Genomic DNA, 19,359 nt, shown 5'->3' with positions numbered 1-19,359 from the left:
GCTAATTAATTACTTAAAAATCATACAATGTGATTTTTGTGATAAAAATTACAGACCTCTACATGCTTTGTGAGTAGGAAACACTGCCGATTTTGCAGGTTATCAAATACTTGTTCTCCCCACTGTATGTACACCAGAAAGAGCACGTGGGACTGGATTTGTTGAATTGGAGAGGTTTTATATGGTGAGAATGACACTCACACCTCACCTCGCTCTCTCTCTAGGTGATGCACATGTTTAAGGGGTGCAGGAGGGAGGACACAGCACCTCACATCTATGGCGTGGCCCAGTCAGCCTATAGGAACCTGTTGACCACGCGTCAGGACCAGTCCATTGTGCTGCTGGGAAAGAGCGGTAGCGGTAAGACCACCAACTGTCAACACCTGGTCCAGTACCTGGTCACCATCGCCGGCAGCACTGGCAAGACCTTCTCTGGTAGGTTTTGAGGGGAATGAACATGCAGTACGTTACAGAACAACTTATTTACATTTTTCATTTGAAAGTCCATTATTTGCCTGCTATTCCCTATTTGGCCTGTTTCTGTGTGTCTCCCAGTGGAGAGGTGGCAGGCAGTCTACACCATCCTGGAGGCCTTTGGGAACAGCTCCACCTCCATGAATGGAAACGCCAGTCGCTTCTCTCACATTGTGTGCCTGGATGTTGACCAGGCTGGTCAGGTGGCCTCTGCCTCCATTCAGACCATGCTGCTAGAGAAGCTAAGAGTGACCAGGAGGCCAGAGGGAGAGTCCACTTTCAATGTCTTCTACTATATGATGGCTGGAGCTGACAGCTCTCTCAAGTAAGCTGTCATCTTCCTCAGACCTCTGTGTGGAGTGGACCTTCACCCTTGCTGAACACTCTCTCTCTCTGTCTCTGTCTCTGTCTCTCTGTCCTTCATTTACTTTAAAGTGTCTGAGTTTTGAAGGTCAGAAACCTTCATAGTTCTGTTGCGTATACTCTTGTCATCGTGACTGAATGACAGCTTGTCTCATATTGCCTACCCAGGACGAAGCTGCACTTCAACCACTTTGCTGAAAACAGTGCTTTCGGAATCGTGCCTCAACCCAAGGTAACTCTACCCAGGGGACCTTGTGGGAAAGACCTTGTGTCAGGAAAGTTTTATTTGGTTTTGTATGAACAGACTCGTATGGCTTTTTATTCGAGTGTTTTTTGTTAAACTTTATTTGATGCTGTATTTCCTATGTAACTTGTTGTGTAATTGTAAGATGCAGAGCTCTCAATGGGACTCCCTGTTAAAATAAGGGTACAATTCTATTAAATCCAGTCCATATTAACACCTGTCGTTTGTCCCCCCCATGATCGCCCAGTCTGAAGACAAGCAGCGGGCCTCCCAGGAGTTCACCAAGCTGCAGGCAGCCATGAAGGTCCTGGGCATCAGTGGGGAGGAGCAGAGGGCCTTCTGGCTAGTCCTGGGGGCCATCTACCACCTAGGAGCTGCAGGAGCCACCAAGGGTAAGGAGCCTACTCTGAGACCATGTCAGATGTTCAGTCCAGAGGCTAATAATGCAGCTGCATTCTGTATTTATATTCCATGAAACACTTACATGGCAGATGCAAAGAGACACTGGGTGTATTCTGAAACAACAGAATTCATGGTGCTGCCATCTATCCAGGGACTTTGTTTGTTTCAAGGAGCTTTTCAAGCTGAGAATATTGATAACATTTATGTGACAGTTGTGAAGTTTATGAGCACTTTCAATAATGACATGTTTTACCATCTGCAGGGGAGATGTTCATTGCATTCCTTTACCGTTCAGCCATGCGCAACGCAAGTATCAAAATGGTTGGTGTCAGTTTGAGACAGTCGGGCGACAACTAAAGAGTTTTAAGTGTTCCAACTCAAGAAGCAAAAATTCCCAGCCCAACTTCAGCCTTAAGCTGACTAAATGCCTTGTCATTGGAAAGCTCAGTGTCTGTTAGCTGCTGTGCCTCCGCAGAGGACAAACCGATTGTTTGACTGCTAAACTCAGCAAAAAAAGTATCGTCTCTTTTTCAGGACCCTGTCTTTCAAGGTAATTCGTAAAACTCACAGATCTTCATTGTAAAGGGTTTAAACATGTTTCCCATGCTTGTTCAATGAACCATAAAGAATTAATGAACATGCACCTGTGGAACGGTCGTTAAGACACTTATTTGCCTACCGTCTGTAAGCTCTTAAGGTCACAGTTGTGAAAACTTAGGACACTGAAGAGGCCTTTCTACAGACTCTGGAAAAACACCAAAAGAAAGATGCCCAGGGTCCCTGCTCGTCTGCATGAACGTGCCTTAGGCATGCTGCAAGGAGGCATGAGGACTGCAGATGTGGCCAGGGCAATAAATTGCAATGTCCGTACTGTGAAACGCCTAAAACAGTGCTACAGGCAGACAGGATGGACAGCTGATAGTCCTCGCAGTGGCAGACTACGTGTAACAACACTTGCACAGGATCGGTACATCCTAGCATCAGGATGGCAACAACTGCCTGAGTTAAACCAGCATAATCCCTCCATCAGTGCTCAGACTGTCTGCAAGTGCTCTTCACTGACGAGTCGCGGTTTTGTCTCATCAGAGATGATGGTCGGATTTGCGTTTATCGTCGAAGGAATGAGCGTTACACTGAGGCCTGTACTCTGGATCGATTTGGAGGTTGAGGGTCCATCGTGGTCTGGGGCGTGGGTCACAGCATCATCGGACTGAGCTTGTTGTCATTGCAGGCAATCTCAACGCTGTGCGTTACAGGGAAGACATCCTCCTCTCTCATGTGGTACCCTTCCTGCAGGCTCATCCCGACATGACCCTCCAGCATGACAATGCCACCAGCCATACTGCTCGTTCTGTGTGTAATTTTCTACAAGACCGGATGTTCTGCCATGGCCAGCAATGAGCCCGGATCTCAATCTCATTGAGCATGTCTGGGACTTGTTGGATCGGAGGGTGAGGCCTAGGGCCATTCCCCCAGAAATGTCTGGGAACTTGCAGGTGCCTTGGTGGAAGAGTGGGGTAACAACTCACAGCAAGAACTGGCCAACCTGGTTCAGTCCTTGAGGAGGAGATGCACTGCAGTACTTAATGCAGCTGGTGGCCACACCAGATACTGACTGTTATTTTGATTTTGACCCCCCCATTGTTCAGGGACACCTTATTCCATTTCTGTAGAACTTGTTCAGTTTGTCTCATTTATTGAATCTTATGTTCATACAAATATTTACACATGCTAAGTTTGCTGACAATAAACGCAGTTGACAGTGAGAGGACTTTTTGTTTTGTTGCCAAGTTTATTTGCCTGACAGCCCCAAACGAGACAGATTGTTTACACTGTACTAATTGAAATTAAAGTGTGTGCAGTTGGAATGCTTATTCACATGGTCTAACATTGCCTTCTCTGCAGTGTCAGTCATAGAGGAAATTGGAAATGACCCCAAACAAACATCCTTCTGGGTGTTTTTGTGTCTTCTACTGTTTTGATCTCCTTCTCTTCCTCTCTCTCTGGTGTTATTTGGCTGTTAATTGGATTCCAGGCTGTATCACAACCGGCCATTATTGGGAGTTCCATAGGGCGGCTCACAATTGGCCCAGTGTTGTCCGGGTTTGGCCGGGGTCATGTTAAATAAGAATTTGTTCTTAACTGACTTGCCTAGTTAAATAAATACAATACAAAATAAAGATACATATTTGTTGGGTTACAATCTGCCAGATCAGATTGACCAAAACAATCTCTGTTGCCACTTGGTGGAAATATGTTAACGCTTGCTGGCCTCCCCTATAATACTACAACATATTTTGTTGTCTTATAGAGAGTTTAGAAATGGGTGAGTTCAGTAGAGGTTTGATGAAGCACCCGAATGATAAGCAGTGCAGTTCAACTAGGTAACACCAGAGGGCAGCATAGACCTTTATGTATCATGCGTTTCAGTGTCAATACACTAAAGAAGTGCATTACTTTATCCACCTGCTCTCAGTAGATCTGAATGAACAGAAGGTTGATTGGGTATTCTGACAAGTGTGGGCTGTTCTACTCCTCAACTCTCAGTACATTGTTTTCCAATGAAGCTCCTGAATGCAGTGTGTTGGTCAGACCCTGTTAAAGCATGCCCGTTGCTGCTGTTAGTGGTGTTTGTCTTTTCATGTACTGTATACATTGCTACTGTTGCTCCAACTCTTCTGTTCTAACGACCTGTTCTTACTTGCATGTTGCCTGCTGCACCCCTTGCATTGCAGACGCAGACAAAGGTAAAAACACCCCTCCATATTGTTATGTTCTGACTGTGCTTTTATCACTGTGAGCTGACATGGTGTCATTAGCATTTTAATGAAGTTCTAAGTCCTTTTCTTTAATTGCCTTCTGGCTTGTCACAACATGGTGGCATGTGACGCTCTCATAGGCCCGATGAAACAGGGAGATACCAGCGTTCCCCAGTCAGTCGCCCTCTTAAGTGTTTGAGGGAGGGTTCCTCTCCAATACCACTGAAATTAAAACCCACTTCTATCCACTCTCTCATCACCCATCCACCAGACATGGTTTGCAGACCGAGGCTCGTGTTTCTGCAACTTCGTACTTTGGAATGATAGTCCCTGTAATTATTTCCTGTGTATGTCTGGATGAAGGAACTAGCTGTGAGAAAAATAACATTGAAATAAATGTAAGAGCTTTCAGAACTATGTTAAATGGTATTGACAAAAAAGCTTTAAGCTAATGGAACTGTAGAAGAGAATTGAGAATTTATACTACTTAGATGCACAGTACCTTGAATGTGGTTTGACTAGGTTACATTTCACTATCCTGATGAGGTTATTATTAGCTCTTCTACTATCACTGTTGTTAGCCTGGGAAGGGTCGACTTGACCCAGACACACACCGCCTCTGTCAATAACTGTATTCTCCTGTCGTGGATAGACATACTGTCCCCATGGTTGTTGGCAGAGGAGATAATGGTTGCATTTCTGTTTGTCTCAGCCGGTAGGAAACAGTTTGCACGTCATGAATGGGCGCAGAAGGCTGCCTACCTGCTGGGCTGCACTCTAGAAGAGCTCTCCTCCTCCATCTTCAAGCACCAGGCCAAGGGCCCCCTGCCCAGAGCCAGCTCTATACGTCAGGGGACAGACGATGCAGCAGGAGACTTCTCAGGTACACCTGGGACTACACACACAGCCCCTCAGCTCATCACCTAGGGGACACGACACGCTCCTCTGAAAGTTGAAGCTTATCCAAGTAATGACTACCGCAGTCCCATAGTGGTTATTGATGGGTAGGTATACAACACATATCAGGAGGCTTTTAGGAAGTCTTCCTTATGCATTGCCCTTGAAATAAGAATTTCATTCCATAGATACTTTTCACATCTACACCTCTGAGTTTTATCAGGGGTTGACACACATACTTTGAAGGACATATATGCATTCAGAACCGTATCACAGGAGAACTAGACAGTTAGCCTTTATTTGACCTTGTCTATGTCCTCTCTTCCAAAACGCAGAGATGTTTCCCCCCAGCCACCTTTAGCTCAGTAGCTATTCCTGGATATGGTAGATGGTATCATTCTGGCCCTGTACTCTGAACCTTCCTAGATTACACTGCTTTGTGGCCAGACTCAGACTTGCCAGCTGTTCTCAGATCAAAACACACAACATCCATGCCTCATGGCACTGGGCACCTGGTAAACCTTACTGACATAGGATAGCTTTCTCATCTATGCAAATGTTTACCAGATGCACACTGCAATGAGGTGTGGATGTGTGTGTTTTGATCTGAACACTGCTGACAAGTCAGTCTAAACCTTCCTAGATTAATCTGCTTTGTGAGTAGAATACAGAGCCATTAGGATACAATAATGTTGCCACCCATCAGACATGGTTGGGATTTCCCGGTCTTCCTCTGTTACCACCTCAGGTTCAGGAGCAATAGTACTAGGTGTAGCTGGTTTCCTGCAGTTATCCCATTTCAAATGTCACACTCACTGGAGTGAGCCGAGCATTCCATGCCTCTGCTATGAACAGTGCTTTCGGAAAGTATTCAGATCCCTTTACATTTTCCACATTTTGTTACGTTACAGCCTTATTCTAAAAAATTTCAAATTTTTTTCCCATCATAATGACAAAGCAAAAACAGGTTTTTAGAATTTTTTTGCAAATTTATCAAATAAAAAATCAACTGAAATATTACGTTTACATAAGTATTCAGACACTTTACTCAGTACTTTGTTGAAGCACCTTTGGTAGCGATCAATCTTGGCACACATGTATTTGGGGAGTTTCTCCCATTCTTCTCTGCAGATCCTCTTAAGCTCTGTTAGGTTGGAAGGTGAGCGTCTCTGCACAGCTTTTTTAAGGTCTTTCCAGAGATGTTCAAGTCCGGCCTCTGGCTGGGTCACTCAAGGACATTGAGACTTGTCCCGAAGCCACTCCTGTGCTGTCTTGGCTGCGTGCTTAGCGTTGTCGTCCTGTTGGAAAGTGAACCTTCACCCCAGTCTGAGGTCCAGAGCAGGTTTTAATATCTCTGTACTTTGGTACATTCATCTTTCCCTGGATTCTGACTAGTCTCCCAGTAAACTGTCTCTGAAAAACATCCCCAAAGCATGATGTTGCCGCCACTATGCTTCACTGTAGGGATGGAGCCAGGTTTCCTCCAGGTGTGACGCTTGGTATTTCGGCCAAGGATTTCAATCTTGATTTCATCAGACCAGAGAATCTTGTTTCTCGTGGTTTGAGAGTCTTTGTGGGACTTCTGGGCCTTCCGTCTGGCCACTTTTCCATAAAGGCCTGTTTGGTGGAGTGCTGCAGAGATGGTTGTCCTTCTGGAAGGAACTCTGGAGCTCTGTCAGAGTGACCGTCTGGTTCTTGGTCCCCTCTCAGACCAAGGCCCTTCTCTCGTGATTGCTCAGTTTGGCCTGGTGGCCAGCTGTAGGAAGAGTCTTGGTGGTTCCCTTCCCCAGATCTGTGCCTCAACACAATCCTCTCTCGGTGCTCTACGGACAATTCCTTCGACCACATAGCTTGTTTTTTGCTCTGACACACAATCGACTGTGGGACCTTATATAGACAGATGTGTGCCTTTCCAAATCAAGTCCAGTCAATTGAATTTACCACACGTGTACTCCAAGTTGAAGAAGCATCTCAAGGATGATCAATGGGAACAGGATGCACGGGAGCTCAATTTTCAGTCTGAATACTTATGTAAATAAGGTAATTGAGATGTATATTTGTAATAAATTTGCAAGAATTTCTAAAAACCTGTTTTCACTTTGTCATTATGGGGTATTGTGTGTAGATTGCTGATTTTTTTAAAAATATTTAAAAAATCCATTTTAGAATAAGGCTGAAACAAATCAAGGGGTCTGAATACTTTCCGAAGGCTCTCTATGCTGTCTGATCTGATGATGGGGACGTTGTTATGAATTTGTCTCTTTTCACCGATTCTCCCACCAGGTTCCAAGGCCACAGCCATGGAGTGTTTAGAAGCCATGGCATCTGGGCTGTACTCAGAGCTCTTCACCCTCCTCGTCTCCCTCATCAACCGGTTAGTCACCACTTTACCAGAGATCAAGGGAGATGATGCAAGCATGCACCACTACAGCTCGTTCTGATTTTTTTTGGTCTGACTGTTTGTGTGTGTCAGTGCTCTGAAGTCCAGCCAGCACTCTCTGTGTTCCCTGCTCATCGTGGACACCCCGGGCTTCCAGAACCCTCGCCTGGTCAAGCGGGAGCGCGGAGCCACCTTTGAAGAGCTCTGCCATAACTACACCCAGGAGCGCCTGCAGACACTGTTCTATCAGCGCACCTTTGTACAGGAGCTAGAGAGATACAAAGAGGTAGCTTAATATGAACAGTACACACACTAACTCATATGTAAACACACACACACACACTTTTAAGGATTCAAATACACATTCTCACATACTGGACGTAAGATGACACACTTACTTCCTGTAAGCCATGGCAAATTAGAACTTCATAGATCGCATGGTTTCCACCCCCTCATTAATACTGTCAGTCACACAGTGAACCCATGTAATGGCCCATATGATTGCCATTTCTCCTCCCCTGCCGGGCCCAAAGCGAGTTCACTCATCACTGGCTGTATGAGCTGGGTTGAGCTGCAAGGCAGTGGAGCTGCTTATGGGCCTCGCTGGCTGATGAAGAATAACACCTCTGTCTTTAACTGCCACTTCTCTTCAGACAGCAGATCTACTCTCTAATGCTAGTCTATACACCCATCATAATAGGGCTGAATTATCCCTGATAACTCTGTCCTAACTGATGTCTAATCACTCCCATTGTACAAAACTCAATGGTTTTACTTTCATAGTCTGTTGCCATTTGTCAACAGTTTTTGAGCAGTTTTATAACAATTGTATTACTATTGTTATGTGTGTATATACTGTAGCTGATAATGAGTAACATAATGAACTAATTCCTAAAGTAGACAACTAAAAACTTGGCCCCTTCAGATCTATGTTACTGTCATTGGTTCCTAATCATCCCCTCTGTCCCCCCTTAGGAAAACATAGAGCTCGCGTTAGATGACATGGAGCCCAGCACATCTCTGTCTGTAGCTGCAGTAGACCAAGCGCCAAGTCAAGCCCTGGTAAGTACACTCCTTAGTGACGCAGCGGTGTAAGGCACTGCATCTCGGTGCTAGAGGCGTCACTACAGACCCTGGTTCGATCCTGGGCTGTATCGCAACCGGCCGTGAGCGGGAGTCCCATAGGGTAGTGCACAACTGGCCCAGCGTCTCCCAGGTTACAGGAGGGTTTGGTCGGGGTAGGCCGTCATTGTAAAATAAGAATGTGTTCTTAACTGATTTGCCTAGTTAAATAAAGGTTAAAAAAATTACAAAAAATAGCTATATTCACACAAGGGTTTACCTCATTGAGAATTTAAACGAAGTCCTGCTTTCTATGACCATGGCAGCTTCATGCTGTACAGCAGTTCTCTCACCTTTCTATGGGATTTCTGTTTTGATATTGGCACAGGTCCAGTGACACGTTATTTCACATGAACTCCCTTATGAATCGTTTGGCACTTTCAACTGCCAGATCTCTGTAATCATGGCACTCTGCCTCTTTGACTGCCACACAGTGCACCTTTATGCATATTATAATTACATTCATGAGGTCTTTGAGATTCACAGTGAGTCAGTCTATTTGATACATGTTTGCAGGTTTTAGAATTTTCAGTTGAATATTTAGTTTATTTTTCACCTTAGAGTGAGCATGTTATATTAATGCCTGCGTAGAGGAACCAATAGGAAGAAACGTGAAGGAGAAGGAAGATATTTCATTCAGCAAACAAAACTAGGAAACTTACTCTAGTGGAAGAAAACATATTTTTTTTGCTTCTCCTCCAGTGTGTGCCATGGAAACAAATGATACGGTGTTGACAGTGTCAGAGCTAGCTTTATAATAATTCCTGGTTGGTTGCGTTGAGTACTCTGCTTTTTAAGGGGTCCTGGCCCTGCTGGAGCAGCCTTCAAAAGCACTGAACCAGTGTACAGCAGATGGCTGCAAAAGGCCAAAGCCTTTTTAAAGGCTGACAAAAGCAAAAGTGGAACCACCCACAACATTAGAGAGCACTCTGTTGATGTCGAGACACAAGGATGAAAGCTGACAGTTGAATTTACACTGACACTCTTCAAATGTTGGCCCTTGACATTAAAAAGTCAGTACCCATGGGTTCACTGAAGGCTTTTAGTGGTCCAGGAAGAGGCTTTTTTTATGTGTGTGTGGGAGTGTGTGCATGTCCAATCTGACCAAGGAATTCTTTGAACCTTTATATATATAAAAATAATCCAACAGTAGTAGTTATCATCCCCTAATGTTAAGTGTCAGAGTTTCCCCAATATTAATTTAGCCGCTGCTAAATCGTTGCCACTACTCCCCCAAAAAATGTTCAGTGTAAACTTCAATGACTAAGATCAGGTATATAGAAAAGATAATGGTGCTATGTATTTACAAGATCATCTTTGTGAACTAACAACCACCAAAATAAAAACTAGACAGTCATGGAGAATCTAAAATTCACAAAATGTCATGTCATGGTGCCCCCCTTTTTTTTGATTTTGTTATTTTTGAGTAACTCAGCATAAGAATACAGAAAAAGCCATGGCAAATTTTGTAGAATTGCGGGGGTATACATATTTATTTGTTTCATGGTCTGTGAGTCCTTCAGGTGCCCTTTGGCAATTCCAAGCAAGCTGCCATGTGCCATTTACTGAGAAGTGGCCTGATTTGATGGAGTGCTGCAGAGATGGTTGTCCTTCTGGAAGGTTCTCCCATCTCCACAGAGGAACTCTGGAGCTCTGTCAGAGTTACCATGGGGTTTTTGGTCACCTCCCTCAGTTTGGCTGGGAAAATAGCTCTAGGGAGAGTCTTAGGTGTTCAAACTTCATCCATTTAAGAATGATGGAGGCCACTGTGTTCTTGGGGACCATCAATGCAGCAGACATTTTTTGGTACCCTTCCACAGATCTGTGCCTCGACACAATCTTGTCTCAGAGCTCTAGGGACAATTCCTTCGACCTCATGGCTTGGTTTTCGCTCTGATATGCACTGTCAACTGTGGGACCTTATATAGTCTGGTTTGTGCATTTCCAAATCATGTCCGATCAATTGAATTTACCACAGGTGGACTTCAATCAAGTTTTATAAACATCACAGGGATGATCAATGGAAACCAAATGCACCTGAGCTCAATTTCGAGTCTCATAGCAAAGGGTCTGAGTACTGTTATTGTTATTTTTAATACATTTGCAAACTTTCTAAAAACCTATTTGTCATTATCGGGTATTGTGTGTAGACTGATGGGGAGGAAAATGTATTTAATCAGTTTTAGAATAAGGCTGTAACGTAATTTTTTTTGGGAAAAAGTTGAGGTCTGTATACTTACCGAATGCACCGTATATTCTTTAATTTAGAGCCATTTCAAGAGAAACTGTTTAGAGTTCTGTTATTCCAAAAATCTCAGTTGTGGCTGCATTTTAGTGATAATTGCTGAAGTGGCCTGGGTAGAGTGCAGGCTTCCTGAATGCTCTCTGAGCTCTTTCTCTGATACTAGACATAATGAGAGCCATGTCTAATGACCTGTCTCTCTCTGCCGTCTGGACCTCACAAAACACACTACTGCAATTGCTTTATGAAAAACTACTATTTTTCTGGTTGTTATTCAATAAAAGCCTTAATCTGAAAGCAGTGGACGTTTCTGAATACCCATACTGCATTCTAAATAGTAGGCATTTTGGGTATGCCAAAGTGTTTTTTTTATATGTGAAATTTGAGCTTTAAATGGCAGGATGTCATACTAATTTCGTATTTTCGTCTAGTAGAATTCGATGCAGGCGCTTGAGGAAGAGAATCGTCTTTCGAGACGTGTTTGTTTGACAACATGATAATTACATAAGGTGACGCGCTGTACCAAAATGAACAAATGGTTGGAATGAAATCCATTGCTCATTAGATGACACATTCTCAGCCTAGTATGTTGATATTTGTTGCTTATTGCATAACTAAAGTGTGTTCGAAATAGTATGTAGCGTGATTAGTACACAGTATGTAGTTTTAGTAGTAGGCAAGACTGATTTTTGGCCAGTGTTGTCAGTGAAATATTTTGGTGGTAAATATGATCAGTTGCCTCAATCACACCGTTTTTATTGTTTGTTGTGGAAATATAGCCCGGAGAGAGTTGAGAAAGGTGCTGTGCTATTACAGGTGAAAAGCCTTGTAACAAAAACATTTGCCAACATTGCCAAAGGCTTATAGAATGATTCCTACACAGTAGAGGATTATATTATGAGAGCTGGCTTCACCTCAGGCCTTGGAGTGTGAGTATGACTGAGCTGGCTGAGAGTCTTTGCTGAAGTGAGAAAGTATGTATAGGTTAAAAAGCAAGCTATGGGCCCAGTAAGTCTTGTTTCTGTGTATTTTGGTGAGACTGGTGTTTCTACTGATATACAGTGCCTTCAGAAAGTATTCACACCCCTTGACTTTTGTCCCCTTGTTGTTACAGCCTAATGTCAAAGTGGAATTATGTTTTAAGAAATGCTGAATTGGCTTGAGTCAATAAGTATTCAACCCCTTCGTTATGGCAAGATTTGAATAAATTCAGGAGTAAAAATAGGATATAAGTTGCATGGACTCACTCTGTGTGCAGTAACAGTGTTTAACATGATTTTTGAATAACTACATCATATGTAAGGTCCCTCAGTCAAGCAGTGAATAATTACATAATATGCAAGGGCCCTCAGTTGAGCAGTGAATGATTCCATAATATGCAAGGGCCCTCAGTCGAGCAGTGAATGATTACATAATATGCAAGGGCCCTCAGTCGAGCAGTGAATGATTACATAATATGCAAGGGCCCTCAGTTGAGCAGTGAATGATTACATAATATGCAAGGGCCCTCAGTCGAGCAGTGAATGATTACATAATATGCAAGGGCCCTCAGTCGAGCAGTGAATTTCAAACACAGATTAAACCACAAAGACCAGGGAGGTTTTCCAAATCCTCACAAATAAGGGCACCTATTGGTAGATGGATAAAATATTTTTTTTTAAAGCAGACAATGAAAATACCTTTTGAGCATGGTAAATTTATTAATTACACTTTGGATGGTGTATCAATACACCCAGTCACTACAAAGATATAGGTGTCCTTCCTAACTCAGTTGCTTGAGAGGAAGGAAACAACTCAGGGATTTCACCATGAGGCGAATGGTGACTTTAAAATAGTTACAGATTTTTAAGGCTGCAATATGAGAACTGAGGATGGATCAACAACATTGTAATTACTCCACAATACTAACCTAAATGACCTAAAAGAGTGAAAAGAAGGAAGCCTGTACAGAATACAAATATTCTAAACCATGCATCCTGTTTGAAATAAAGCATATAAGTAAAACTGCAAAGAAAGGTACTTGATGTTCTGAACACAAAGCAATATGTTCTGGGCAAATCCAACACATCACATCAGTCGCCCTCTTCATATTTTCAAACATGGTGGTGGCTGTATCATGTTATGGGTATGCTTGTCATCGGCAAGGACTAGGGTTTTTTGGGGGGATAAAAAATAGAGCTAAGCAAAGTCCTAGAGCAAAACCTGGTTCAGGCTGCTTTCCATCAGACACTGGGAAACAAATTCACCTTTTTAGCAGGACAATAACCTAAAATACAAGGCCAAATATACACTGAAGTTGCTTACCACAACGACATTGAATGTTCCTGAGTGGCCTAGTTACAGTTTTTACTTAAATCTTCTTGAAAGTCTATGGCAAGACATGGAAATGGTGGCTAGCAATGATCAACAACCAACTTGACAGACAAACATTTTTTTTTAAAGAATAATGTACAAATATTGTACAATCCATAGAGACTTACCCAGAAAGACTCACAGCTTTAATTGCTGCCAAAGGTGATTCTAACGTATTGACTCAGGGGTGTGAATAACCTGTTTTTTAGGATTTTAAAAAATCTCTCACTTTTTCATTATGGGGTATTGTCTATAGATGGGTTTGTAACACAACAAAATGTGGAATAAGTCAAGGGGTATGAATACTTTCTGAAAGCACTGTACAACCATCCGAAGGACTGGGTAGAGGTATGTCTGACCAGTGTGTGTGTGTGTATGTGTGTGTGCCAGGTGCGGACGCTGAGGACTGATGAGGCTCGGGGCCTGTTGTGGCTGATGGAAGAGGAGGCTCTGCAGCCTGGGGGTTCAGAGGATACTCTACTAGGACGCCTCTTCATTTACTATGGCCATGCTGAGGGAGAGAGCAAAGGTGAACACATACACAGTCAAATATGTTGTTCATCACTCACACACACACACACACGAGAAAGTTAGAGGCACAAAGATCATACCCCCCAAGGGATGCAAACCAGTAACAGAGGTAAGTAAATATATTGTTTGGTGATTGATTTATTTGTAGGTTGTTTTCTTCATATACTTCATATACATTCGGAAACTATCCATTGACTTTTTCCAAATTTTGTTATGTTACAGCCTTATTCTAAAATTGATTAAATAGTCCCCCCCCTCATCAATCTAAACACTATCCCATGATGACAAAGTTAAAACCGGTTTGGGTATGATGCTACAAGCTTTGCACACCTGTATTCGGGCAGTTTCTCCCATTCTACTCTGCAGATCCTCTCAAGTTCTGTCAGGTTGGATGGGGAGTATCGCTGTGCAGACTTTTTCAGGTGTCTCCAGAGATGTTCAAGTCCGGTCTCTGGCTGGGCACTCAAGGACATTGAGACTTGTCCCGAAGACTTGTCTTGGCTGTGTGCTTAGGGTCGTTATCTTGTTGGAAGGTGAACCGTTGCCTCAGTCTGAGGTCCTTAACCTGCACCAGAGCGCTTTCATCAAGGATCTCTCTGTACTTTGCTCCAATTCATCTTTCCCTCGATCCTGACTAGTCTCCCTGTCCCTGCCTCTAAAAAAACATCCCCACAGCCTGATGCTGCCACCACCATGCTTCACCGTAGGGATGGTGCCACCACCATGCATCACCGTAGGGATGGTGCCAGGTTTCCTCCAGACGTGACGCTTAGCATTCAGGCCAAAGAGTTCTATCTTGGTTTCATCAGACCAGAGAATCTTGCTTCTCATGGTGTGACTCCGTTAGGTGCCTTTTGGCAAATCCCAAGCGGGACGTTGTGCATTTTACTGAGGAGTGGCTTCCGTCTGGCCACTCTACCGTAAAGGCCTGATTTGGTGGAGTGCTGCAAAGATGGTTGTCCTTCTGGAAGGTTCTCCCATCTCTACAGAGGCACACCTCGCTGACCAAAGCCCTTCTCCCCCGATTGCTCAGTTTGACCGACAGCTCTAGTAAGATTCTTGATGGTTCCAAACTTCTTCCATTTAAGATTGATGGAGGCCACTGTGTTCTTGGGGACCTTCAATGCTGCAGAAATGTTTTCGTAGCCTTCCCCAGATCTGTGCCTCGATACAATCCTGTCTCAGAGCTCTACGGACAATTCCTTTGACCTCATGACTTTCATGCACTGTAAACTGTGGGGCCTTATATAGACAGGTGTTGTCCTTTCCAAGTCATGTTCAATCATATGAATTCACAACAGGTGGACTCCAATCAAGTTGTAGAAACATTACAAGGATGATCAATGGAGACAGGATGCACCTGTGCTCAATTTTGAGTCTCATAGCAAAGGTTCTGAATACTTGTAAATAAGGTACTTGTAAATGTAAATACGTTATTTCTGTTTATTGTTCGCAAACATTTCTAAAAACCATTTTTTTCTCTCGCTTTGTCATGGAGTATTATTGAGGATTAAAAAAAACACATTTTAGAATAGGGCTGTAATGTACGAAAATGTGGGAAAAGCCATGGGGTCTGAATACTTTCCGAATGCACTTTCTGTTCATTGCCACACAATGCACACGTATAAACATCCATCCAAACATTAATTGAAATACATAACTGTTATCAACTCCTTTTCCCTCCTCTACCTGTCAGGTCACACCTTGTTGCTGAAGAGTGGGAAGCCGCATCACTTTCTGTTGGGTCACAGTCATGGGACAGACTGGGTGGAGTATGATGCCCGTGGTTGGCTGAGCCATGCCAAACAGAACCCTGCCTCTACCAACGCAGGGAGTCTCCTGCAGGACTCCCAGAAGTAAGACCCACATAATGTTTTAGCTTGATTGGCCATGCTTGCAACACACGTCTGACCTGATCTGATTATCGCTCTCCTTTCCAGGAAGAACATTAGTGGTCTGTTTATGAGCCGAGGAGGCGGGGCCACCACCCTGTCAGGCTCCATCGCCGGCCTGGAGGGTGTTTCCCAGCTGGCCTTGCGGCGCGCCACCAGCATGAGGAAGACTTTCACCACTGGAGTGGCAGCCGTCAAGAAGAAGTCCCTCTGCATCCAGATCAAACTACAAGTGGTAAGAGGCTGCAAGCTGTCTGCAGAGGGCAGGTCTGTTGGAGAGCAGGAAAGCGAGAGGGCTTCCCAAAAAATCATATTTACACTTCTGTTCCTGTAACAGTCTGGGCATGTCTAGCTAAGTTGTGTTGGGCCACAGGGCCTCTCATTTAAATCCAACACATGGGCTGATTCAGTAATAGGAGTCATTTAATTAGCACTGCCTAATATATCCCCTACCCTGGGGAGAAGTGTCCGCATAGCGCTTGGGGATCATCCATCTTCCTGTGTTTTTACCATATTATTCCAGCTTGAAAGGGTAGGCACTAGGAGCCGCCCTCGTGTAGGGCCTGGGCATTAGATTTCCTGCTCCTGAGAGTACTTTCCTTAACTATACCATTTATTAAAACCCAGGTGGATTATTTCAGAAGATTGCTTAATGCATGAAATGTGCTTTATTATATCCATTAGTGAGAGCCAGTGTATAGAGCCTGTGCTTATGTTTTAAAAGTTTGGTCTCTGTTTAGGCTGGCTATTCTCTCGATGCATGTTGAGGCCTTGCCCTCTCTCATTGCACTCACTGTTACCATTTCAGTCCCAGCTAACTCCCCTATCTCCTGTAGGACGCTCTGCTGGACACTGTGCGGAGGTCCAGGGTTCACTTTATCCACTGCTTGCTGCCCAATGCTGATGCCCTGCGGGCAGGCAGAGGGGAGTTGGAGGCCCAGGGGGAGAGAGGAGACTCTGGCCTGATGCAGCTGGATGTTGTCCTGCTCCGGTCTCAGCTCCGCGGCTCCAAGCTGCTGGACGCTCTCAGAATCTATAGACAAGGTAAGAGGCTGTGGATATTAGACTAGGAAGGTCTGGAATTGTCTCTCAATCCAAATTATCTTCACAAACAACAGTGTTTAAAATAAATATTCATGTACAATTTTTTTTTTTAGCTTTATAACCTTACCCCCGATGTCCTTGTCTATACAGGATACCCTGATCACATGGTCTTCTCCGAATTCTGCCGCCGCTTCGACGTGCTGGCACCACACCTGACCAAGAAACTTGGCCGCAACTACATAGTGAAGGATGAGAAGAAGGTGAGTATTTTTCTGTGTGTGTTTTGGAGAAAAGAATATGATTCAGGACAACAACGGAGGTCTGCATTGTTATATTAATGAGCTGTTATTATCTAGGCATAACTCACTTTAATAACTCTACCCACATGTATATATTACCTCGACTAACCGGTGCCCCGACACATTGACTCTGTACCTTTACCCCCTGTATACAGCCTCGCTATTGTTATTTTACTGCTGCTTTTTAATTATTTGCTACTTTATATTTTTTTTGTAGGTATTTTTCAAAAAACTGCACTGTTGGTTAAGGGCTTGTAAGTAAGCATTTCACTGTAAGGTCTACCTATACCTGTTGTGTTCGGCGCATGTGACAAGTAACATTTGATTTGAGCTGAATAGACCATCTCCTCCTTGGCTGTCAGTAGCCCACTGACAGAGGAATAAACCTCTATTAATCAGGGCCATTGTGATGACCTTATCATCTTATCCCCAGCTGCATCCAATCAAAGTTTATTTGTCACGTGCGCCGAATACAACAGTGAAATGCTTACTTACAGGCTCTAACCAATAGTTCGGAGGGAAAAAGGTGTGTGTGTGTGTGTGTGTGTGTGTGTGTGTGTGTGTGTAGGTAAATAAATAAAACCACAGTAAAAATACATTTGAAAATAAGAGTAGCAAGGCTATATACAGACACTGGTTAGTCAGGCTTATTGAGGTAGTATGTACATGTAGGTATGGTTAAAGTGACTGCATATATGATGAACAGAGTAGCAGTTGCGTAAAAGAGGGGTTGGCAGGTGGCGGGACACAATGCAGATAGCCCAGTCAGCCAATGTGGGAGCACTGGTTGGTCGAGCCATTTGCGGTAGAATGTACATGAATGTATAGTTAGGGATTATGCATATAAAACAAACTGAGAGTAGCAGCAGCGTAAAAGAGGGGTTTGGGGGGCACACAATGCAAATAATCCGGGTAACCATTTGGTTACCTGTTCAGGAGTCCTATGGATTGGGGATAAAAACGGTTTAAATTTTTTATTTTTGTCCTAGACTTGGCACTCCGGTACTGCTTGCCATGCAGTAGTAGAGCGGTGTGGTTGAGGTCTTTGACCATTTTCAGGGCTTTCCCCTGACACCGCCTGGTGTAGAGGTCCTGGATGGCAGGCAGCTTTGCCCCACTTTGGCATCCCACTCCCTACCAAGTTGAATCAATGACGAGCAGAGACCGGAAGCAAAGTTCTTCTAATTGCACTGGAGTTAAGGGCTGAACAAAATACCCCAAACTTGGTATTGCACTTATCAACTTGGTGAAATATATTTTCTACCCTGGAGGCTGTCTGGCGGGTGGTTATGCCCTAATGATATGCTTAGGAAGGGAGCTCCCCACTTTTTAAATTTTATTTTATTTCACCTTTATTTAACCATGTCGGCCAGTTGAAGACAAGTTCTCATTTAAAACTGCGACCTGGCCAAGATAAAGCAAAGCAGTGCGACAAAAACAACAGAGTTACACATAAACAAACGCACAGTCAATAACACAATAGAAAAATCTATGTACAGTGTGTGCAAATGTAGAAGAGTAGGGATGTAAGGCAATAAATATGCCATAGAGGCAAAATAATTACAATTTAACATTAACACTGGAGTGTTAATGTGCAGATGAAGATGTGCAAGTAGAGATACTGGGGTGCAAACGAGCAAGAGTAACAATACGGGGATGAGGTACTTTGGGTGTGGTATTTACAGATGGGCTGTGTACAGGTTCGGTGATCGGTAAGCTGCTCTGACAGCTGATGTTTAAAGAGAGAGGGAGATTTAAGTCTCCAGCTTCAGTGATTTTTGCAATTTGTTCCAGTCATTGGCAACAGAGAACTGGAAGGAAAGGCAGCCAAAGGAAGTGGCTTTGGGGATGACCAGTGAAATATACCTGCTGGAGCGTGTACGGCGGGTAGAGGTTGCTATGGTGACCAGTGAGCTGAGATAAGGCGGGGCTTCACCTAGCAAAGACTTACAGATGACCTGGTTCTAGTGGGTTTGGCGACAAATATGTAGTGAAGGCCAGCCAACAAGAGCGTACAGGTCGCAGTGGTGTGTAGTATATGGGGCTTTGATGACAAAACGGATGGCACTGTGATAGACTACATCCAGTTTACTGAGTAGAGTGTTGGAGGCTATTTTGTAAATGACATCGCCGAAGTCAAGGATCGGTAGGATAGTCAGTTTTACGAGGGTATATTCGGCAGCATGAGTGAAGGAGGCTGTGTTGCGAAATAGGAAGCTGATTCTAGATTTAATTTTGGATTGGAGATGCTTAATGTGTGTCTGGAAGCAGAGTTTACAGTCTAACCAGTCACCTAGTTATTTGTAGTTGTCCACATTATTATAAGTCAGAACCGTCCAGAGTAGTGATGCTAGTCGG

At 43.8% G+C, this 19,359-nt stretch overlaps 1 protein-coding gene across 1 annotated transcript in view; it reads left to right on the top strand.

Moving 5' to 3' along the window:
* LOC135548385 (unconventional myosin-XVIIIa-like) overlaps positions 1 to 19,359 on the top strand; it is a 102,648-nt gene that overhangs the window by 39,378 nt on the left and 43,911 nt on the right. The window contains exons 6-19 of the mRNA XM_064977925.1: positions 225 to 435; positions 556 to 799; positions 1,006 to 1,069; positions 1,329 to 1,473; positions 4,219 to 4,230; positions 4,955 to 5,125; positions 7,423 to 7,513; positions 7,613 to 7,805; positions 8,495 to 8,581; positions 13,626 to 13,764; positions 15,463 to 15,622; positions 15,707 to 15,893; positions 16,495 to 16,702; positions 16,853 to 16,962. Of these exons, the coding sequence (XP_064833997.1) occupies positions 225 to 435; positions 556 to 799; positions 1,006 to 1,069; positions 1,329 to 1,473; positions 4,219 to 4,230; positions 4,955 to 5,125; positions 7,423 to 7,513; positions 7,613 to 7,805; positions 8,495 to 8,581; positions 13,626 to 13,764; positions 15,463 to 15,622; positions 15,707 to 15,893; positions 16,495 to 16,702; positions 16,853 to 16,962 (2,022 nt within the window). The remainder of the gene's footprint in view (positions 1 to 224; positions 436 to 555; positions 800 to 1,005; positions 1,070 to 1,328; positions 1,474 to 4,218; positions 4,231 to 4,954; positions 5,126 to 7,422; positions 7,514 to 7,612; positions 7,806 to 8,494; positions 8,582 to 13,625; positions 13,765 to 15,462; positions 15,623 to 15,706; positions 15,894 to 16,494; positions 16,703 to 16,852; positions 16,963 to 19,359) is intronic.

The sequence above is a fragment of the Oncorhynchus masou genome, chromosome 11, assembly GCF_036934945.1.
Source record: "Oncorhynchus masou masou isolate Uvic2021 chromosome 11, UVic_Omas_1.1, whole genome shotgun sequence".
NCBI lineage: Eukaryota > Metazoa > Chordata > Actinopteri > Salmoniformes > Salmonidae > Oncorhynchus > Oncorhynchus masou.
Note: the sequence above shows the minus strand (reverse complement) of the source record. Positions and strands in the feature narration are given on the sequence as shown.